This window comes from Sphaeramia orbicularis, chromosome 17 (assembly GCF_902148855.1).
Source record: "Sphaeramia orbicularis chromosome 17, fSphaOr1.1, whole genome shotgun sequence".
Lineage (NCBI taxonomy): Eukaryota > Metazoa > Chordata > Actinopteri > Kurtiformes > Apogonidae > Sphaeramia > Sphaeramia orbicularis.
Window position 1 is genome coordinate 54,144,502 of NC_043973.1, and position 23,579 is coordinate 54,168,080.

At 43.0% G+C, this 23,579-nt stretch overlaps 1 protein-coding gene and 1 long non-coding RNA gene across 4 annotated transcripts; both read right to left on the reverse strand.

Moving 5' to 3' along the window:
* Nucleotides 1-15: 15 nt before the first annotated feature.
* Nucleotides 16-22,128, reverse strand: LOC115437193 (E3 ubiquitin-protein ligase RNF31-like). 3 transcript variants are annotated; one of them, XM_030160390.1, is made up of 16 exons: nt 22,015-22,128; nt 21,568-21,692; nt 21,445-21,491; nt 21,249-21,371; nt 14,606-14,832; nt 12,484-12,639; nt 12,150-12,332; nt 11,721-11,819; nt 9,137-9,226; nt 8,700-8,808; nt 5,455-5,573; nt 2,740-2,853; nt 2,582-2,654; nt 2,316-2,409; nt 1,350-1,518; nt 16-292 (listed from the first exon to the last, which is right to left on the reverse strand). In XM_030160390.1, exons 1-16 carry the CDS (start codon nt 22,090-22,092, stop codon nt 164-166), a joined length of 1,935 nt encoding a protein of 644 aa, XP_030016250.1. In that variant the 5' UTR covers nt 22,093-22,128; the 3' UTR covers nt 16-163. The 3 variants fall into 3 exon arrangements, with proteins under 3 accessions (XP_030016250.1, XP_030016248.1, XP_030016247.1); XM_030160388.1 differs by having other exon boundaries at nt 2,740-2,857; nt 5,459-5,573; nt 12,484-12,666; XM_030160387.1 differs by having other exon boundaries at nt 12,484-12,666.
* A 2-nt stretch (nt 22,129-22,130) lies between these two features.
* Nucleotides 22,131-22,532, reverse strand: LOC115437270 (uncharacterized). Its single transcript, XR_003937927.1, has 3 exons — nt 22,520-22,532; nt 22,258-22,323; nt 22,131-22,180 (listed from the first exon to the last, which is right to left on the reverse strand). It is a non-coding gene; the product is annotated as an uncharacterized LOC115437270 (long non-coding RNA).
* Between the last annotated feature and the right edge of the window lie 1,047 nt (nt 22,533-23,579).

Sequence of the window (23,579 nt, forward strand, 5' to 3'; positions counted from 1 at the left end):
AACTAGATGAACATAGTAACAGTTGTAACAGGCTTTAATGACATTAATCATTAATTAACAACAGTCTGAAAGTACGTTTGTCACAGTGAACTTCTGCTGCTCACATGCAGCAACTTGTGTTTTAGTCTGTTTTAGTTACTATGGTGACAGGGGGAGGAGCCAGTCAGTCCCTCAGCAGCAAGTGAGGAGGTGGAGCTGGAGCAGCCACAGCAGGGGTCAAAGGGCACGAGGAGTTTCCAAAGTTGAACAGAGAGTGTGGCTGTTTCCTGAGCGGGACAGCATCAGTGACCACCTAAAAGGACAGAATACTGGGCTGTGATTGGGCAGAATACTGGGCTGTGATTGGACAGAATACTGGGCTGTGATTGGATAGAAACCATCACACACAGCAGCTGTATCTTAAACAAATAAAGGTCAGTTACAGAAGGTGAGACCATGATGAATCATATGGGCGGAGTCAAGGGAAGGTTAACATCTGGTCAAAAAAATTTAATGACAATAATCTACACCAAACTTATAGTTTTGGGTTGGTAATTACTTATATTTTCATGAAATGTATTTTGAAGTGAGAAAAAATTTATGAAAAAAATTTTCTGAGTGTGAATCTTTGTACAGCGACCCAGTTTAGTGTCATCATTCTGGGTTCATTTTATTAACTCTCATAAATAAATTAAATTTATTCCAAATACATTGATATTTGACTATTATGTTATTTATGTCATATTCTAAACACACAGTGTTTAAGATTCATAAATGCATATATCTGTGCAAAGTACATCTGAATATAATGTTAATATTATTTGTATGTTGTAAATATTGTAAATAAATGTATATGATGTTGATAATTGAAATAAGAAAAAAAAAATTGATATTTTCTTTTGTTGTCCATCTGTGACACTGACATTTGTCTAAACTCTTACTATTTAGGTTTGATCCCATATTTTTTTCCTCTATAACCAATTATTAGTTTGTAAAATAGAGGGTTTAAGGTTCACACTGAATACATTTGAGGATGAATATGTCAGAGGAACTTCACTTTGGAGAACTTCGGAATTCTGGCAAAAAAATAGATGTAAATTTTTTGTCCATCTGTGACGCAGTAGTTTTAGATAATTTTCATTTAAAAATGTTTTAAAATAAATGTTGTCCTTTGAGTCTGTTTCAGATGGCATTTAGACCTTTATAGTTATGTGGAATATTTGTGTTAAACTGGTCTGGTTCAATAGTTATGGATCAAACAGTAGTGGGCAGTCCATCACCCTTGACCCCACCCATATGGACTTTACATCTGTCCAACATTAGTAGTAAATGGAAGGAGGTGCAGGTCTCCATTTGGTTGTGTTACTGACCATCCGGAGGCGGTCAGTGTATTTTGGCTCTGATTCATCCGGTCTCCTCATTGGAACGGTGACGTTCCAGCGCTGCAGCTCCACCACCATCTCCTCTGTGCTGAAGAGCATCACTGGGTCAGCACGGCAACGGTTAATGAGCTCCACCAAACGCTCCTTATAGTGAATCCTGAGAAGACAGACAGGCCTCTGTGAGGTGAAGAACTCTGGAGGAACCAGGAGGAACCAGGAGTCCATGTCCAGAGGAAAACCATCATCTACACATTCTGAAGGTTATTTTCATTTCAGAAGTTCAGTTTAGGAACCAAAACTACCAGGTAGATTTAGGAAGAGATTATATTTCTGTCACTGACTTGATGAAATCATGAGGGTTAGACTAACCCTAACTCTGGTTTAGTGTTAGTCTAACCCTCATGATGATTAGGTTAGTTTAACCCTAACCCTAAACCAGGCACAGCTCAAACAATATCAATGTAAAGATCCATGTTTTTCAGTTCTCCAAATCTCTTAGGCATCAGGGTTAGGGTTTGGTAGGGTTAGGCCTTGGTGGTGGGGTTAGGTAGGGGTTAGGGGTTGGTGGTGGGGTCAGGTGGAGTTAGGCATTGGTGTTGGGGTTAGATAGGGTTAGGTGTTGGGGTTAGGGTTAGGTGGGGTTAGGTAGGGTAAGGTGTTGGTGGTGGGGTTAGGTAGGGTTAGGAGTTGGTGGTGGGGTTAGGTAGGGTTAGGAGTTGGTGGTGGGGTTAGGTAGGGGTTAGGCATTGGCGGTGGGGGTGGGGTTAGGTAGGGTTAGGGGTTGGTGGTGGGGTTAGGTGGGGTGGGGTTGGTGGTTGGGTTAGGTAGGGTTAGGGTTAGGTCATCTCCAACAGCAGTAATGGTGTTCAGGTGGTTTACATTAACTGGAGGGAAACAGTCCAACTCAAGGGTGGGGGAGGTTCTAGTCTTACTGGTGGATGTTAATGATCTTACTGGCAGTATCCTCTGAAAGTGGGTGGGGCCGGACGTCCACAGGGCTCCTCCTCCTTCCTACTGCTGTCTCTGAACTCCAGAACAGAACACTCTCCTGAAACACCATCACACAGGTAAATCACTGAACACCTGGATCTATCAACACATAGGATGAAAATGATGTAAAAAACAAGAAGAAAAAAACAAGTCTAACCCTAACCTAAAAAACATAAACACAGACCTGTGGACAGAAACAAGTCCACCGGAGGGGAGGACTAAATTCTTACCAGTAGCTTTCAGACCGCTGTCAACTGCACTGCTATTGGCCGGTTTCAACCAGGAAGGGGATACCCTATAATACTGATGGGCAAAGAAAATGAGGTGTACTTGAATGACAGGAGACAGCTGACCAACCAGGTGCATGTGACAGCCAAGTGGGCGTTACCTGGAGCAGCAGGTGGAGTCGGGTTACACTCCAGTCTCTCAGGTGATAGAGACAATCTCTGGGATGATGAGCATGGAGACCTTTGGACGCACAAGTGGAACCGAAACTACAGGCCTGTAGTCAGAATAGAGACAGTAAAGTCAGAGTAGAGACAGTAGAGTCAGACTACAGACAACAGTAGAGTCAGACTAGAGACAACAGTACAGTCAGAGTAGAGACAGTAGAGTCAGAGTAGAGGCAGTAGAGTCAGAGTAGAGTCAGGGTAGAGACAGCAGAGTCAGACTAGAGGCAGTACAGTCAGACTAGAGACAGTAGAGTCAGAGTAGAGGCAGTAGGTCGGAGTAGAGGCGGGAGAGTCAGAGTAGAGGCAGTAGAGTCAGAGTAGAGACAGTAGAGACAACAGTAGAGTCAGACTAGAGACAGTAGAGTCAGACTAGAGACAACAGTAAAGTCAGAGTAGAGACAGTAGAGTCAGACTAGAGACAACAGTAGAGTCAGAGTAGAGGCAGTAGAGTCAGAGTAGAGACAGTAGAGACAACAATAGAGTCAGACTAGAGACAGTAGAGTCAGACTAGAGACAACAGTAGAGTCAGACTAGAGACAAAAGTAGAGTCAGAGTAGAGACAACAGTAGAGTCAGAGTAGAGAGAGTAGAGGCAGCAGAGACAGAGTAGAGACAGCAGAGACAGTAGTAGAGACAGTAGAGTCAGACTAGAGACAACAGTAGAGTCAGAGTAGAGGCAGTAGAGTCAGAGTAGAGACAACAGTAGAGTCAGAGTAGAGGCAGTAGAGTCAGAGTAGAGACAACAGTAGAGTCAGAGTAGAGACAACTGTAGAGTCAGAGTAGAGACAACAGTAGAGTCAGAGTAGAGGCAGTAGGGTCAGAGTAGAGGCAGTAGAGTCAGAGTAGAGGCAGTAGAGTCAGAGTAGAGTCAGGGTAGAGACAGCAGAGTCAGACTAGAGGCAGTACAGTCAGACTAGAGACAGTAAAGTCAGAGCAGAGACAACAGTAGAGTCAGACTAGAGACAGTAGTGTCAGAGTAGAGACAACAGTAAAGTCAGAGTAGAGGCAGTAGAGTCAGAGTAGAGACAACAGTAGAGCCAGAGTAGAGGCAGTAGAGCCAGAGTAGAGGCAGTAGAGTCAGACTAGAGACAGTAGAGTCAGACTAGAGACAACAGTAGAGTCAGAGTAGAGGCAGTATAGTCAGAGTAGAGACAACAGTAGAGTCAGAGTAGAGGCAGTAGAGTCAGAGTAGAGACAACAGTAGAGTCAGAGTAAAGACAACAGTAGAGTCAGAGTAGAGGCAGTAGAGTCAGAGTAGGGGCAGTAGAGTCAGAGTAGAGTCAGGGTAGAGACAGCAGAGTCAGACTAGAGGCATACAGTCAGACTAGAGACAGTAGTGTCAGAGTAGAGACAACAGTAAAGTCAGAGTAGAGGCAGTAGAGTCAGAGTAGAGACAACAGTAGAGTCAGAGTAGAGACAACAGTAGAGTCAGAGAAGAGACAGCAGAGCCAGAGTAGAGGCAGTAGAGTCAGAGTAGAGACAGTAAAGTCAGAGTAGAGGCAGTAGAGTTAGAGTAGAGACAGTAGAGTCAGACTAGAGACAGTAGAGTCAGAGTAAAGACAGTAGAGTCAGAGTAGAGACAGTAAGGTCAGAGTAGAGACAGCAGAGTCAGACTAGAGACCGCAGAGTCAGACTAGAGACCGCAGAGTCAGACTAGAGACCGTAGAGTCAGACTAGAGTCAGTAGAGTCAGACTAGAGACAGAGTCAGAGCAGAGAAAACAGTAGAGTCAGACTAGAGACAGTAGAGTCAGAGCAGAGACAACAGTAGAGTCAGACTAGAGACAGCACAGTCAGAGTAGAGGCAGTAGAGTCAGAGTAGAGACAGCAGAGTCAGAGTAGAGGCAGTAGAGTCAGAGTAGAGTCAGTAGAGTCAGAGTAGAGACAGTAGAGTCAGAGTAGAGACAACAGTAGAGTCAGAGTAGAGACAGTAGAGTCACAGTAGAGGCAGTAGAGTCAGAGTAGAGTAGAGCAGAGTAGAGGCAGTAGTCAGAGTAGAGGCAGTAGAGTCAGACTAGAGGCAGTAGAGTCAGAGTAGAGGCAGTAGAGTCAGACTAGAGACAGTAGAGTCAGACTAGAGACACCAGAGTCAGACTAGAGACAGTAGAGTCAGACTAGAGATAGTAGAGTCTGACTAGAGACAGTAGAGTCACCAGAGACAACAGTAGAGTCAGACTAGAGACAGTAGAGTCAGAGCAGAGACAACAGTAGAGCCAGAGTAGAGGCAGTAGAGTCAGAGTAGAGGCAGTAGAGTCAGACTAGAGACAGTAGAGTCAGAGTAGAGACAACAGTAGAGTCAGAGTAGAGACAACAGTAGAGTCAGAGTAGAGACAGTAAAGTCAGAGTAGAGGCAGTAGAGTCAGACTAGAGACAGTAGAGTCAGAGTAGAGACAGTAGAGTCAGAGTAAGACAGTAGAGTCAGACTAGAGACAGTAGAGTCAGAGTAAAGACAGTAAGGTCAGAGTAGAGACAGTAAGGTCAGAGTAGAGGCAGTAGAGTCAGACTAGAGACAGTAGAGTCAGTAGAGTCAGAGTAGAGACAGCAGAGTCAGAGTAGAGGCAGTAGAGCCAGAGTAGAGGCAGTAGAGTCAGAGTACAGACTGTAGAGTCAGAGTAGAGACAGTACAGTCAGGGTAAGTCGTTCAATAGACTCACAGGTCCAGGAGTGAAAGGTTGACTGCAGCCTCCACAGAACTGATGTTTGCACTGAGAACAAGTGAAGTGAAGACAGCCTCCTCTGGACAAACTGAAGACCAGCTGACAGGATGGACATTCTAGGAACAGGGTCACATCAGAACCACATTAGACCGTCTTTAGGACCAGCTGACAGGACTGACACTCTGAGTAAGTAAAACATTCATGAATTCCACTATGTGTTTTTAATGTTATTTAATGTATAAAGTTAATGAGGAACATAAGTGGACAATAGCAAGAAAACAACAAAATAAAAGAATGTTCTATTCAAAGCACAATCACATCTGTGATTGACACGTCTGTGATTGATACGTCTGTTCCTGTGACCTCCGCCTCAGACAGAACTTCCCCACACTATGAGTAGTAATAGAACAGAGCAGAGAATACTGAACTGTGACACCAACCCACTTCCTGAAGTTTGATGCCCAGAAATGTCCTGAACACAGAGCAAGAGCTCAATGGAAACACAGGGGGCGGGGTCTGTGCAGGTAAATCCACCTCTACATACTGACAGACAGTCAGAAGTCTGACTCACAGGATTATGTTTTTTTTAGGAAAATGTTCCATATTTAGCCTGTGAGTGTCTTAGGATATGTTCCTGAGTGGGTTAAGCAGGACATCAACAGGGAGGCGCGTCCAGCCTCAGCAGTGATGTGTGATGACGTACTGGTCTGCTGTGGTGAGGGTGGAGCTGAGCCAAAAGGCCCAGCTCTCTAATGACTAGAACATCATTATTCCTATCCTCACCGGTGACAATGAGTTGTGGGTGGGACTGAAATGATGACATCACAAATAAAAAGGGTGTAAAGCAGGGGTCTCAAACTCATTTTCTTTCATGGGCCACATTCAGCCCAATTTGATCTCCAGTGGGCCAGACCAGTAAATAATAACAGAATAACCTAGAAATAACGGCAACTCCAAATTTATGTATTTATTTTAGTGCAAAAAACCCCCATGAAATTATGAAAATACTTACTTTATAAACTATCCCAACAAAAAAGATGTGAATAACCTGAAAAAACTGAAATTTCTAAAGAAAAATCAGTGCAATTTTAACAATATTCTGCCTCAACTTATCATTTCTACATGTGCATTATGGATCAGATCTACAAAGACACTAAACACTTAGTAACAGAGAGGAAATGTTAAAACTGTGCTTAATTTTCTTCAGACATTTCAGGTTGTTCATATTTGTTCAGGTTATTCAAATTTTATGTTACAGGATAATTTGAAAATGTAAATATCTTCATAATTTAATGTTATTTTTTGCACTAAAAACACAAAAATTTGAAGTTGTCAATATTTATAGGCATAGTGTAATATTTTTTCACATCAAATCAAGAAGAAAATATGGAGTCATTAGTTTTTGTCAGTTCCTCTGCTGTTATTATTTGACTGTAGATCATATTGGTCTGTATGTGGAACCTGAACTAAAATTAGTTCCACAGCCTTGACTGTGGAATTTTTGCACTTTGTAAATTCATCCCACCGGCCGGATTGGAACCTTTGGCAGGCCGCATCTGGGCCCCCGGGATGCATGTTTGAGACCCCTGGTGTAACGAGATGGCCGCCGCAGGGTGTAGGGTAAGAGGGACAGTTATCAGTAGGAGACCCAGGAACCACCTCATGGTCAGGAGGAGAGATCTGGGCTTCTCTGATTAGACTGATGAGACTAAGGCAAGGATTAAAGCAAAAATTTTTCATCTGACTGAAAATTTTCTTCTGGTCCAAAATCATTGGCCACTATTAAAAATGATGCAATACAATACTACTAGGTACAAGTTTATATAGTCAAATTTGGCAATACTGTAAACACACTGAATGGGAGAGTGTACAGGTGTAGAAGATTAGTAACATGGATAGAAAAAATGTCATGAGTGGATGGGTGGGGGGTCTGGGGGTCCTCCCCCAGAAAATTTTTAAAGCTTCAGGTCAATTTTGGTGCTCTGTGGTTAATTTTAAAGGGTATGAAAACCTTTGAAGCAAGTGAAAATAACTAGAAGAAAACCTTACTGCAAAAAATGAGTGAAAAACTTTTTATTTAACAATTTAGGAACTCCTAAAACATAACTCCAACAGCACATGAATTTTGGGGAAAATGTCTGTGTTGTAACCCTAACCAACTCATACAGAATTTTCTTGTGGCAAACTCCGCACATGCACGCACCAGGCTGCTTCATTTTTTTGCACCATGATCTAATTGGAGTTCCTCGTCTCCCTTCTCATCAAGCCACGCCCACCTCCATCTATTTTTCACGCATCTCTCAATAGTTACCACTCAGCACCTTCCTCTACAAACGTGTCCATGATGTCGTATATGCTAGCCAAAATAATCTGTACGTCGTCAAACCTGCGTCCACAACCCCCCCCCCGCCAATATCATGTTCTCTTTGATTGGAAGAAATTACGTCAACTGAAACAGAAATTATATTCCGTTACAGATACTCTCTGAGGGTATTTAAAATACAGTGGCTTTGCAAATACCAAGGGTGTTACTCATTCATTCAGTTTTATCTTCGTACTGTACCACACAGATAGAAATAAGATGCTAAACGGGTCAAAATAAAGCATTATGCAGTCGAGCGCGTAACCGCGTAAGGCCGCGGCGCGCACAGGCACGCACGGGAAGGGCACATACACACAAACACACACACTAGTCATATACCGGCAAGAGGAGATAAGCTATGAACCCAAACATGAAGTCCATGTACATCAGTTGTCTTCTTCCCTTTTCGCTGTGGTTCATTTCATAATGAAAGCTACTTGTTAGCACTAAACTACAGTTAGTCTGGAGGCTGAACTTCGGTAAAGCTGAACTTGTCCATGTGTTTCTGAGGCACATAGAGCAGCGTTTCCTTCCAAAGAGAAATAGTCATCAATCTGTCCTCCCGACATAAAAATAAAGAAGTCATCTTATTATCATCACTGTTAAACCTATCAGCCCCCTGTGCCTGTGCCTGTGTTAAACACCTGCAGACCCAGGACAGGATCGCGGAGTCGCGTGGGGAAGTTACTTCAATATGACTTTTTTCCCCCCTCAATTTTTCCATTTGACGGAAATCCGTCGTGGTGACGGAGAACTTTAATCCCTGGACTAAGGCCTAGACTGGGTAAGAAGATGGAGCATAGCTGCCAGTAGAACACAGTAGAGGACTCCATCACAACACTCACTCGTACACACACAACCAAGAAGATAAGGTTGGTACCAATGCTGCTGGAGCTCAGGTCAGTGTTGGTTTGGACGTTCTCTGGTTGGTTCTGCTGTTGCCACAGTTTGAACTGATCACAGCTAAGACCCTCATGGTGAATGGACCACTGAAGAAACACAAGAGGACATGACGCAGCTGAACAAACCTGGGCTCTGGGTGGAACGAATGCTTCAAAAACATGTCCTATCATATTCCATCTGTCACAAAGCAAACTGTGCACTTAAATGTGTCATCATCTGGGCGTCACTTTGTGTTCTAAAACTTAAAACATAGAAAAATGTTCATGACAACACAAGCAAGCATGGACAAGAGTGAAGGTAACCCTGAAGGAGTGACCCTGAAGAGGTTCTACAAACTCCAACCATTAAGCATGACAATGATGACCAGTGAAGAAGGTTTGACTGGACTGTTGAGTGGACACAGGTGGTACTTACAGGTGATCTGCACTGAGAACAGGTGCTTTTCTTACAGCTGGGACAGTCCATCCTCAAGCGGTCCACCTCATGAAGCATCCCGAAAGAACACTGGCACACATCCAGAAAACATTTACAAACAGAAGACACGACACAACACCACCTTCATCCGCCCACTGGTCTGATGGAGGGTTATTTGCCCTTTAACTGGGTCTGAATTTAACAGCAAATACTACTGTCTGTAACCGCCTAAGCTAACACCTAACTGCCTAAGCCAGGGGTCAGCAACCCTGGTCCTACAGAGCCACTATCCTGCATGTTTTAGATGTTTGCCTCTTCCAGCACACCTGACGGTCGTTATCAGGCTTCTGCAGAGCTTGATGATAGGCTTATCATTTGAATCAGGTGTGTTGGAAGAGGGATACATCTAAAATATGCAGGATAGTGGCTCTCTAGGACTAGGGTTGCTGACCCCTGGCCTAAGCTAACACCTAACTGCCTAAATTAACATCTAACCGCCTAAACTAACACCTAACCACCTAAACGAACACCTAACCACCTGACACAACAGCCTCATCACAGTTATATGAACTTCAACTCTGATAAACACCTACATGCAGCTGACAGTCTGACATCTGAATCATTTTAACACCAGAGTACTTAACATCTAACACTACTATCAGTATCAGGATTTAGTTGATATATTTCAATAACAGACTTTATAGATTTAACTTTGAGTCAAATCCATATTTTCTGTGTCTAGAGTCTAAAAGTCAAAAAGGAATCCAAACTATTTCAATGTTTAAAGTCAATAAATGATTGTTGGTTGTTAGTAGGCCTGTAACGGTACACGTACTAAAACAAACCGTTTCGGTACACACCTGTTCGGTTCGGTACACAGCTGTACCGAAACGGCACAGTATGATGAGAAAAAGAAAAAAGAATGAACGACGTCGTTCGACACGGAACTTTAAATCCGCGCAAGTTTCACACAGACTTAAAAAAGGAGCACACATTGACCCAAAATATGAAATAGCAGTTGATATAAGGTTAAAAAAACCAACAAATATGATGTGAACCTGGAAGGAAGAGGCTGAAGACCCTCCACCATCAGTACAGTCCAGTTTGGATCAGTTCAGGTTCAGGTGAAAGACAACAACGAGGAAACAGACGTTAATAAGACGGACACTATTTGGCCCCTAGGAACTACGGTAGTTCTAAAACACACTCTGTCTGTCTGTCTGTGTGTCTATCACGTACACTGTATAATAGAGGAATAAATAGAACGTTGAAAGTATGTAAAGTTTCACTTTCGCTTCACGACAGCGTTCGTTACATTAGTTGTGGACCGCACCCCCAGGTATATAACTGCGCGCCCCCCTACCCCCCGGCTCCGACAAAAAAAAAAAAAAATCCCCCGTACACACAGGCACACACAAATACATACAGTGGTCGAAACAGTTTGTTCTCTGTCCTAAAATAAATAATTTGGTTCATTGTGTTGTTGAAGTTTCTCTTCAGTTTGTTTAAACAGAATACCAGTTTACCCTCTTGTTAATGTTGCACTTCATGTGGAATTTTTATGTTATTTTTATGCAGAATGTGAAGTGACAGAACTGTGAGATTTGTCTTGTTTGTTCGTAACTACCTTTCAGGGAAAAGTGCAATACTAATGTTTAAAATACATTTAGTAAATTAATAATTTATTTTATTTTCTATTTGATTTGTAGTAGCAGAATTATATTATTCCTGTTTTGCTATATTCTATTGTCTCCAAAAATTGGGGGAAAAATGTTAAAAATTCATAAATGCATTAATAGACATTTTGAGGGGCTTTCTTTCTTCCTGTACCGAACCAAAAAAAAAACGAACCGTGGCTTTGAAACCGAAAACGTACCGAACCGAAAATTTTGTGTACCGTTACAGGCCTAGTTGTTAGATGTACCCAGGGTGTATAACTACTGTCAGTCTACGGTTATAAGGGGGACAGTAAAGGGAGGGTGGTCCAAAGACCACCTGACTGAAGACACTCCAAATGAAGACAACCGGGCCAAAGACCACCTGACATCTAACAGGTCTGCTGTTGTTTGAGATGGAAGATCTGGATCAGTATCTGAACAAATAGCTTCACAACACAATCAGACAACCTCTGCGATGACCTGTAACGTCTTATCTACACACTAACACATTGTCACTCCAGCTGATGAAACCTCAAACCCATCAAATGATGGTTTTATGAGACAGGGGCAGTTTGAGGCGTTTCCACTGTCCTGAAGCCTGCAGGACAAATTAACTTTGTCAGGTTTTCTTCATTTAATGACTGAAACCAAAGTTAAGAAAAACAAACTCACTAAACACAACATGAATCTCAGAATCTGAGCTGGGCCACCAGACTAACCACCCTGAATATTTGGACAATGTGGATGACACCACAAATCTGATGGCATTGGCTCAGACATGTCAACAAAGTTCAAGCTTCAATGGAAGTCCATTGGCAGTAAAATAGCAGAGTCTGAAACCTTCTGTTTTTGGTAAGATCATCTGTGACTGAACTCACACACACTGACTAATGGCCAAAGGACACAGCTCACAGTTACAGCCTCACATGAGCACACCAGCAGAAGTTGGTCATTTCCTGCAGAGCTCGGTCTCGTAGTTTTCTCTGGAATAGTTCATGGAGCTGAGGTGGTAGGAAGTGACGAATCTGGAAACATAAATAACCAAAGACTTGACATTAAAGGCTTCAACTGATGGGACAAAGAGGATCCTCGTACTGAAGTATCACTGGAAACATCTGTTTAATAGGGTGTGCTGAATTCTACAAAGGGAGTTACTGAAAAAAAACCCAAAACCTCTAGACATTGTAATAAGCTCATTATAAAAAGCATGTTTAATCATTAGTTGTCCATGATGGATCTTTGAGATATTTCATTACTGCTGATAACTATACCTTTGAGCAGTTTCCTTCAGTTGAGCACTAAACACTGTGAATCCACAACCTGAAGTCTTATGGATCATTATTGTGACCTCTGACCTGTGTGTCCAGCAGGTTGAAGTAGTCCATGGCCTCCTCCATACCACCGTGACCTTGGATCCTAGGCCGACCACACTGAGGACACACTAACTGATCGATGCTCTTCTCTTTAATGGCCACTGAGAAAAATGTCTTAAAACATGTCTGACACAAAAAGCAGGAGCAGTGAGTCATAGTGATGACCTACAAAATAAAGACACAGAGGAAGAAGCAAAGTTATGGGCCTTTTACATTTAGGTATAGTCCTCAGATGAACGCATAAAGGTGCATATGTGGTAACATACCACGGCTCTCTGGTCTGTGACTGGCTGAGGCAGATGACATCATGACTCACCTTGCTGAAGGACACCTGCTCCTGACAGATGGGACAGCTGTATGTCAGGAACTTGAGGGCTGACGGGTAATCCCTGTTCAGGTGGACCGCCTCCAGGACATCCGTTGTGCTGAAGCGTGGCCCCTCCATGTCCAGGAGGCGGAGAAAGATGGCCGCCTTGTCAGGAGGAAGACAAGATGCAATCTGAAGGGACCAGTAAGTTGGAGAGAGCATCAGAGACATGAACAGATCTTCAGCAAGGCTCAGTAACAAGACTTGGCCAGGACAGTATAACACCACAATGGAATAAAAGTCTAAAAACTCCAATTGGACACTTATTACAGTTATTCAAGGACAAATACAGTGGATCAGAGGACTGACTGTGGCTCAGAAAAGTGGGTCAGGAAGTGGGTAAAAACACAACACAAACAAGCATTTCAGTGATTCTGGAATAAGGATTGTATTTGGGCAGTGTTTCAACTCTCTAAAACACTCTATTTTTATACTGCTGACCCCTCCTGTCGTCTGACATACTCTGGTAAATGTCTTGTATTATTTTCTGTTGTGTGTTTGTTGCCTCTGTAGTTGTAGTATAATCACTGCTAATATTTAGTGCCGTTCTAGATTTCTCCTGTCCTAGAAAGTCGCCACTTATTAGAGTTTCAACCAGATAGTGACCACTGCATGATTCTAATATATTTACCCTTACCCTAACCCTTACCCTGGCAGTGCAAAGCCTCGGGTACACCACCAACCACTGCATGATTCTAATATGTTTACCCAAACCCCCTAACCCTAACCCTGGCAGGACAAAGCCTTGGGTACACCACCAACCACTGCATGATTCTAATACGTTTACCCGAACCCCCTAACCCTAACCCTGGCAGGACAAAGCCTTGGGTACACCACCAACCACTGCATGATTCTAATACGTTTACCCGAACCCCCTAACCCTAACCCTGGCAGGACAAAGCCTTGGGTACACCACCAACCAGAGTCCTGCACAGGTCCACTTGTCCAAACCTGCACCCTCAAAGCTGAGTATTGCAACCTGACCTGCTACCCTCATTTTTTTTCAAGTCCAATCCGCACCCGCCCGTACCCCCGTACATTAGACCTGCAACCCAATCCGACCCTTGATTAAACACATTGTCTACACAGTAATTCTCTTTTAAGGGCTTTAATTTCAGCTAAAACACATGCCATCAATACATCTCTAATCGGTCTTTGACACCTGAGGTCACACTCGCAAAAAAAAAAAACTAGTGCATTCTGGGTAGTGTCGCTATTTTGGAGGGTAAAGAGAAAAACAAAGCCCTTTACTCAGAGATACACCCACTACTAAATTAATAGAACCTGGTACTACACTAATAGAAGCCCATTCAACCTGGTACTAAACTAACAGAAACCCATTACGCCTGGTGCTAAACTAATAGAACCCCATTCAGCCTGGTACTAAACTAATAGAACCCCATTCAACCTGGTACTAAACTAACAGAACCACACTGAGCCTGGTACTAAACTAATAGAACCCATTCAGCCTGGTACTAAACTAACAGAACCCTGGGTGCTAAACTAAAAGAACCACTTCAGCCTGGTACTAAACTAATAGAACCACATTCAGCCTGGTACTAAACTAATAGAACCCCATTCAACCTGATACTAAACTAATAGAACCCATTCAACCTGATACTAAACTAACAGAACCCTGAGTGCTAAACTAAAAGATGAAAAAATAAAGGAAGGTCCGCACAACCAGTGAGCTCCCAAACCATTTATTTGTGACGTTTTGGGCCGAGGCCCTTCATCAGACCAAGTCTGATACTAAACTAATAGAACCCCATTCAACCTGGCAGGACAGTCTAAATAAATACAGGAAGGACCTTGTTTCTGTTAGAGCAGCTGATTATTCGTCCTTAATAGAGGAAAATAAGAACAATAACAGGTTTGTGTTCCGTTCTGGATCCAGACTGACACAGAACCACAGTGAACATGAGTCTAGTATTCCTACAACCCTCCATAGCAACGATTTTATCAACTGCAATAATAACATTTAATTCATCAGATCAAATTAATGTCCTCCTGTCCTCCACAAACTCTAGTCCACCTTTAAATCCTTCAGACCCAGAAGATGATGGCTCACCTTGATATGATCTGCTTCAGGATCTGATTTGGGTTCTACCTGGATGCACTGAGGAGGTTCAGGTCCTGGAACCAGAGGTACAGAGTGTGTTCTGTTTTGTCTTCTGGCTGTTTCTGATTGAGTGATCCGTGCAGGTGAGCCGACCTGCTGGTCTCTGCCAGACTCTGGTCCAGCATCCAGCTTCAGTCCATCCATGGTCCTGCTGAGGATGTCTGGAGGTGAGGCACCTACAAATCAATAAATACTGTTCAGTAGCTTGCATTCCATGTCCAAACAATGTCAGGATTACCATTCCACTGATTCAAAAACATTTGTACAACTGCAGATAAAATTAAATACTGAAGTCCTACTGAGGTTCTACTGTAGTCCTGCTGAGGTCTGAGCCCTAACCCTACTATGGTCCTATTGAAGTCCTGAAGTCCTACTGTGGTCCTGCTGATGTCCTATTGAAGTCCTTCTGTGGCCCTATTGAAGTACTACTGCTCTCCTATTTAAGTCGTACTGATGTTCTACTGTAGTCCTTCTGTGGTCCTACTCAGATCCCATTGAAGTCCTACAGTGGTTCGACTGTAGTCCTACTGAGGTCTGAGCCCTAACCCTACTGTAGTCCTACTGATGTCCTATTGAAGTCCTACTGAGTTTCTACTGTAGTCCTGCTGATGTCTGAGTCCTAACCCTACTGTGGCCCTATTGTGGTCCTACTGAAGTCCTACTGAGGTCATATTGTAGTCCTACTGTAATCTGACCAAAGTCCAACTGTGGTTCTGTTGAAGTCCTACTGAGGTTCTGCTGTAATCCCACTGAAGTCCTATTGTTGTTCTGTTGAAATCCTACTGTGGTCCTATCAAGGTTTTGCTGTAGTCCTACTGATTTTCCTGGTGAAGTTCTACTGAGGTCCTACAGTAGTTCTACTGCGGTTCTATTGAGGTCCTACTGTGGTCCTACTCAGGTTTTACTGTAGTCCTACTCAGGTCCTACTGTGGTTCTACTCAGGTCCTATTGATGTCCTACTCAGGTCCTATTGTGGTCCTATTGTGGTACTACTGTAGTCCTCTTCAGGTGTTACTTTAGTGCTACCCGGGTCCTATTGAGGTACTATTGTAGTCCTACTGTGGTCCTATTTTGGTTCTACTGCGGTCCTATTGTGGTTCTACTGTGGTCCTACTGTAGTCCTACTACGGTCTTACTCAGTTCCTACTGTAGTCCTACTGTGGTCCTACTCAGGTCCCACTGTAGTCCTACTGTGGTCCTATTGTGGTTCTACTGTGGTCCTACTGTGGTCGTATTGTGGTTCTGCTGTGGTCTTATTGTGGTTTTACTGTGGTCCTACTGTGGTCCTATTGTGGTTTTATTGTGGTCCTACTGTGATTCTATTGTGGTTCTACTGAGGTCCTATTGTGGTTTTACTGTGGTCTTACTGTGGTCTTACTGTGGTCCTATTGTGGTTCTACTGTGGTCCTATTGTGGTTTTACTGTGGTCCTGCTGTGGTTCTACTGTGGTCTTATTGTGGCTGTACTGTGGTCCTATTGTGGTCCTGCTGTGGTTCTACTGTAGTCCTATTGTGGTTTTACTGTGGTCCTATTGTGGTCCTGCTGTGGTTCTACTGTGGTCTTATTGTGGCTGTACTGTGGTCCTATTGTGGTTTTACTGTGGTCCTACTGTGGTCCTATTGCAGTTCTACTGTGGTCCTATTGTGGTTCAATTTTGGTCCTATTGTGGTTCTACTGTGGGCCATACTTTGGTCCTATTGTGGTCCTACTGTGGTCCTATTATGGTTCTACTGTGGTCCTACTGTGGTTCTATTGTAGTCCTATTGTGGTCCTACTGTGGTCCTATTGTAGTTCTACAATGGTCCTGTGGTCCTACTGTGGCCCTGTTTTGGTCCTATTGTGGTTCTACTGTGATTCTACTGTGGTCCTATTGTGGTTCTACTGTGGTCCTGCTGCGGTCCTATTGTGGTTCTACTGTGGTCCTGCTGTGGTCCTATTGTGGTTCTATTGTGGTCCTGTTTTGGTCCTATTGTGGTCCTTTGGCAGCTTCTAAGAGTCGGCCGGTTGTCTGATCTTTTCTTGTGGCTGCTCATGTTAGTCATGTCTCTCTTCAAACTAAAAAGTAAAGTGGACAAGGAGCACAAACAGCTTGTTTTTTGGAGTTTAGTGGACAAGCGGACTGCCACATAGAGCAAATAAGCACATAAGCAAAACAATCAGAAACATAACTACTGGACTACACAGACAAATATGGGAAATTTGTGTGGTTAAAATGCATAAAACTGCTACTTTAAGCACTGCAGACCTCCACTGTGGAGTCAGTTCTGGTGTAGACCTCCACTGTGGAGTCAGTTCTGGTGTAGACCTCCACTGTGGAGTCAGTTCTGGTGCAGACCTCCACTGTGGAGTCAGTTCTGGTGCAGACCTCCACTGTGGAGTCAGTTCTGGTGCAGACCTCCACTCAATTTTCATGGCCCACTATGTGGCAAGACGGTTATTAGAAGGAAAGACAACTGCAGGATTGCCAAAGTGTCACGGAGACACACACCTCAGCTGCCCTTAATTTACAACAAAATAGATGTTCCACTGCAACTAGACTGGAATGTTCACCTGCTCTGGGCCTGCAGTAAGTTAAGAGTAAAACTGCAGCTTCCCATGAGACTGAAACTCAAAGATTTCAGTCAAAAAAGTTTCATGTCCACACTGTGACTTCACTTGCTACAAGAGAAACCTTGCAAAACACATTCAGAAGAAACACTCCAAAGCATTCAAGGATGTTACAGAAAGGGGTCACTAGAAGAGTGTCTGCGTTGATCAGACAAATGGCATATCAGCCGTCCACAAAGGAACTCAGGGCTTTTCTGTACCAGTACATGTCCTCAACAAAACCTGGGACTGTGTGCATAAGGCTCAGTGGGAACTCCAAGGGTATTTATCATTTTTGAGAACTACTTGGTTCAAATTCAGCTTTATCTTCAGTTTTAGAAAACTTTGGCAGTCACTGAATCCTGGATGATAGAAAGAGCTGACTGGTAAAACTAGACAGCAAGCATTACTGGAATTCAACCCAACTGTGAAAAACACACTCATCTACTAAGTCCAGAACAACGAGATGGGACTGACTCTGTTGTAAGAAGATCTACTTCATAGTAAGCTGAAAATCCCTTTATGGTATTTTATGTGATATTGTGTTAATAATGACTCCACCCTTTTCAGATGGACATACCAGTGTTGAGGACATGGTGATGTGTAATGTTCATGGAGAATGTGGACCTTGGCAGGTTCCAACAGAAGCTTTGACATGGTTCCACACCACTGTCTCTTCCATACAATTATTTATCTTCTTTAACCCTCTTTTTTTTTTTTTTTTTTTTTTTTTTAAAGTTGTGGTCCAATATTTGCCCATTGGACACAGTCCTCCAAAGGCCTCTTGTGAGAAGATGTGCCACCAGTGTTTATACTGAAGAAGAGGACATTGGGGGACATGTCCCAGGCCTGTAAGGTGTGTATATATTATACGTCCTACATGAACTCCACTGATTGGTTGGTTTGTTTGTTTTCCTCTAAGGACCAGGAGCAGCTGCAGACTCCACAGGCCATCTCACTTAATGTGGACACGACTGTGGAAATTTAAGCTGGTTTTCTACTTGTATGTATTTATTGTTGCAGTCTTTTTGTTGTAGAAGACAACCTTTTTCCCACTTTTCTATCAGACCACAAGGTGATTCCTGACTGCAGGAGTGCAGCACAGCGGTGTGGGGAAAACCCAAACCTTTTTTTTTCCCACTGAGGGAGTTGCCTGTTGTCTTGACGATGGGGGAGGAGGAAGTGGCAGACGCAGCAGAGCTCTTTAAAAAACTCTGGCAAGAGGCGACAGTATTGATGAGCTTGAAAAGGAATCCATCTGGGAGCGTTTCCGTTTGTTTTCAATGACATTTAGGACATGTGGGTGTTTTTGGAGGAGGTTGTGGATCATGTGGACTGTCTGTCAAACTGTGAATGGACAGCTGACCCATAAAGGACTTAAAAACACAAGAATAGGGCTGGGTAAAAAAATCAATTTGATTGATTTTGGATTGATTTCTTTTTAATTTTGCATAATTGATAAATGGTGGATGAGATCAATGTTTCAGAGCGGTACCGTGAGTAAATGACCCGGAAACCGTGGAGATGGATGCGCGGCCGGCACTGTCTCGCGAGCCCCTCGCAGAGGCGGGGGCATCTTGGTCGTGCTCGCGACGGTTCTAGTGCGGGAGAAACGTGGAGGAAGGGTGGGAAAACCCCTCAGTGGGAGGTCCTCCCAGCCTCAAACTCGAAGACGCAGTGCAGAGGAACTGGCTGGCGGAGGTGGGTCACGGAAGCCAGCTGATCAAGAAATATTGACTTGGATCACCTGTGGCTGAGTATGGAGTTAGAGGAATAGTAAAGCGGAAATCATGAAGCTCCGCCCACCTCCCCCTCCAGTGAGTTTCTTGTACCAAGGGCCCAACATGATTCTGTTTCGGGGGGGCAAATTGGATGCAGTGCCCCAGGGTGACAGTAATGTGCCTTAAGGCTGGAAGCACCAGGTATAAAACAGAATAAAGATGACGAAGGAGTCTGTTGACTGTTCACTGAAGAAACATGGACATATTTCTGTCCTGTTCATTATTTAAGAGCAGATTAATCTGTTTACTGATGAAATGTCATATTTATTTCCTTTCTAATATCAATATTGATTCTGTGCTGCATGGCTGCAGTAGTCAAATAATCAAGTTACAACTCAAAATTGCACTTTGGTATCACTAAATGAATCTGAAACAATCAATTAATACTGAATCGAATTGAAATGAATTGATTCAGAACCTTATGAATTGAAATAAGGAAATTGGCCATGATACCCAACCCTACACAAGAATGTTTGATTATTTTGGATTTGATTTAATGAAGAATTGAATGATTGCCTGTTTATTCCATGATGAACACTAAAGGTAAGTTGATGTGTTTGACAGACGCAGCTCAGCTATAAATGAAAATAAAATAAATGGTGGCTCAATATGGGGGAAAAAAATGTGGAAAAAAATTACATCAGGCAAATGAATCCAATAGCACTGTATGGTATAAAAGCAGATGTCAGTATTGTATAGTAGATGCTATGTGTAAAATTTTTTCAATAAAGTGCAAAAACAACATTATCCATAAGGTAGTACATGATATGAGGCTAATAATTATAATGAATATGGTTTTAATGGTTTTTACTTCCCTTTATGGTGCAATATATTTAAAATCTAAACAAAATGTAAACATTTGACACTGAACACAAAGAACACAGAACTGAAACGAGCAGAACCTGACTCTGGAAACTGAAACTAAATAAAAGAAAACAAAAATGAAAAACTATTGAAAAATACAATACTATAACTCTGGTGTGTTGTCATGGTTAAAAGAGTGAAAATACATAACATCCAGCTAAAGATCTTAAGGTTTACAATTCAAATACACATACTTAGTGGGCCTATCATATGCATTTATCAATATTTTCCATATTAAAATCAGCTGATTGTGTTGAAAAGATAAACCTCTTTCTAAGGGATATTATTAATTGAAAAGTATGTTGTTTTTATGAGGACAGGGGACTGTATGTTTGTTTGATCAGTGAGCTTAATGTTATTTATAGTGTGATCCAGACGGGGTTATAACACACCGCCACCGATGTGTCGGTGCATTTTATTTTGAAAAATCTTAGTTTTTTTCCTTCTATGGTGGAGGTGACCTGCACCAGAACTAACTCCACAATGGAGGTCCGGAGCCAGATCCCTCTGACTTTCACATGAAGTCAAGTTAACTCGGGTATTTAAAAGTGTTTTAGTTCCAACAAAGATTATTTGCACTGGCCGTTAAAAACAAAAGCATTATAACTGTTAACAGACTTGTTTACTCAGCTAAAGATTAAGCAAAGATGCACACTTGACAGTTAAAAACAAACGTAATATAAAATGTTAATGAAATTCTATTTTTGTTCACGAGTCAAGTTCTTTTATTTATAAGAAAAAAAAAGATTTGCACTTGGAGTTTTAATCATGTTCCATAATAAAATGTTTAAAAATTTCTTTTTTTTTTTTTTTCTTTAACTAAGTAATTAACGTTACATGTATGGACAAAAAAATGCACTGCACTTTAACAACAAATGTATGAATATGTTTACCAGCTGTTATTTGCACAGATAAATAAAATTATAAATAAATACTGTAGTAATCCAAGACTTTTTTGGACTTTTTTTTAAAGTTGATCCCGGCCTTGGCCAGAAGTGGCCTCCAGCCAGTTTGAGTTTGAAACCCCTGCTCTACATCCCACGCACAAATGAGACCCCAGGGGTTGGAGGGTGGGCCTTAGCTGAGGGGGCTGGGCTTAGGAAGGGTTTGGTGGGTGGGCCTTAGCTGAGGGGGCTGGTCTTATGATGGGGTTGAGGGGTTGGTGGGTGGGCCCTACCTGAGGCGGCTGGGCTTATGAAGGGGTTGGTGGGTGGGCCTTAGGTGAGGGTGCTGGGTTTAGGAAGGGGTTGAGGGGTTGGTAGGTGGGCCTTAGCTGAGGGGGCTGGGCTTATGAAGGTGTTGGTGAGCGGGCCTTACCTGAGGGGGCTGGGCTTATGAAGGTGTTGGTGAGCGGGCCTTACCTGAGGGGGCTGGGCTTAGGAAGGGGTTGTAGTTGTTGGATGGGACGCTGAAGTCGATTCCCTGCAGCTCCTCAGCGTAGGACCGCCTCGCCTCACCCTCCCTACTCTGTTCCCACTGGATAGCTGCAACAAGAGGGGTGAGGTCAATCTCACCATGCTGAATTTTGCTGGTCACATGATCACATGAGCGGTTTACCTTGGTGTCTGGACAAGTGTTGTCTGTCAGGGGTGGAGTGAAATGGGCTGTAGGGTGAATGTGGCAGATCAGTATCATCTGGACCGTATGCATTCACTGGATGTTTAAATAAACCAGCTGTACCTTCCTGATGACACACATACACCTATAGGAGGCGGGGTCTGCAGAGGACGCCTGGCGTAAAGGGGAGTATCCCTCTGGAAGGCCCTCCTCATCTCAGACACGAGCAGCGATAGGCTGGACGTGCCCTGACAGGAAGTGACAGTATTGTATATTTGGTTCATTTCATGAGGATTGTCCTTCAGGAGCCCTAACCATAACTGTACCCTACCCTAACCGTACCCTAACCCTACAGGAACCCTAACCCTACAGGAGCCCTAACCATAACTGTACCCTACCCTAACCGTACCCTAACCCTACAGGAACCCTAACCGTAACTGTACCCTACCCTAACCCTACCCTAACCCTTCAGGAGCCCTAACCCTACCCTAACCCTTCAGGAGCCCTAACCCTACCCTCTCTTCAGGAACCCTAACCTTAACCCTACCCTAACCCTTTGCTGTGCCTCACCTGTGTCCAACTGCTCAGTGCGTCCAATTGAACATTGCCACTGGCGTCCACGCAGGGGCAGGCGGGGTTTATCACCATGGAGATGGATGGACAGACGTAGCAGCGGGGGCGGGACATTGGTGTGTCTCATGGAGCCAAATGCAAACTGGGATATTATACTCACTTCCTGTGGAGACAATCATTGACTGATCAATGACTGGCTGATCAGTACTAATGAATATGATTGATTCCTCATAAACTGACCTTCAAAGTGGACAGGAATGGTTCCAGCCAGGTAAACAAGTCTCTTCTTCTCTCTATTTGGAAAACCTACCAGATTATTGATCACCCATCAGTCACATTTTTAGTTAGTTGTAGACAGGAACAGTTCTCTTTGCATGATATCAGTCAGTAGCATTATAATAATAATACATTTATTGATCAATAAACAGACCTCTGATTCCTCAGTGGTCACCTGCAAGATCTGTGACTCATATAATGAAAAGTAAAAAAAGGCTCTACTTACAGTAAAAATCTGAATGAGACGAAGGTCAGAGAACACAGAACGGACGGTCTGGAGGTCAGACAGCGTTTCTACTGGACATCTGTACTGACACTGAAACAGACACACAGAACCAATGGAACCATCAGAACCAACAGAACAATCAACATCTATACTGAAGATGAAAAAAGAAACAGAACCAATGGAACAATCAACATCTGTACTGAGACTGAAACGGAACACACAGAACACAGAACCGATAGAGCCAACCGAACCAATAGAACAATCAATATCTGAACTGACACTGAAACCAAGAAACAGAACCAATGGAACAATCAACATCTGTACTGAGACTGAAACGGAACACACAGAACCGATAGAGCCAACCGAACCAATAGAACAATCAATATCTGAACTGACACTGAAACCAAGAAACAGAACCAACAGAACCAATGGAACTATCAACATCTGTACTGACACTGAAACAGAACACACAGAACCAATAGAGCCAACAGAACCAACAGAACAGTCAATATCGGAACTGACACTGAAATGAAGAAACAGAACCAACAGAACCAATAGGGTGGAGGCTCTGAGCCACTACTTCAGGTGCACACTGACATGCCAAGAATGCAGGACGTTCATTGACCACTGCCAATTCGATTCCATTCGTGGGCGGGGTCAAGGGTGATGGACCACCCACTCCTGCTTGATCCATAACTGTTGAACCAGACCAGTTTAACACAAATATTCCACATAATTGTAAAGGTCTAAATGCCATCTGAAACAGACTCAAAAGGCAACATTTAGTTTAAAACATTTTTAAATGAAAAATATCTAAAAACACTGCGTCACAGATGGACAAAAATTTACATCTATTTTTTTTCCAGAATTCCAAAGTTCTCCACAGTGAAGTTCCTCTGACATTTCAGCCTCAATTGTGTTCAGTGTAAACCTTAAACCCTCTATTTTACAACCCAATAATTAGTTATAGAGGAAAAAAATATGGGATCAAACCTAAATAGAAAAAGTTTAGACAAATGTCAGCGTCACAGATGGACAACAAAATTCAATATCAAATTAA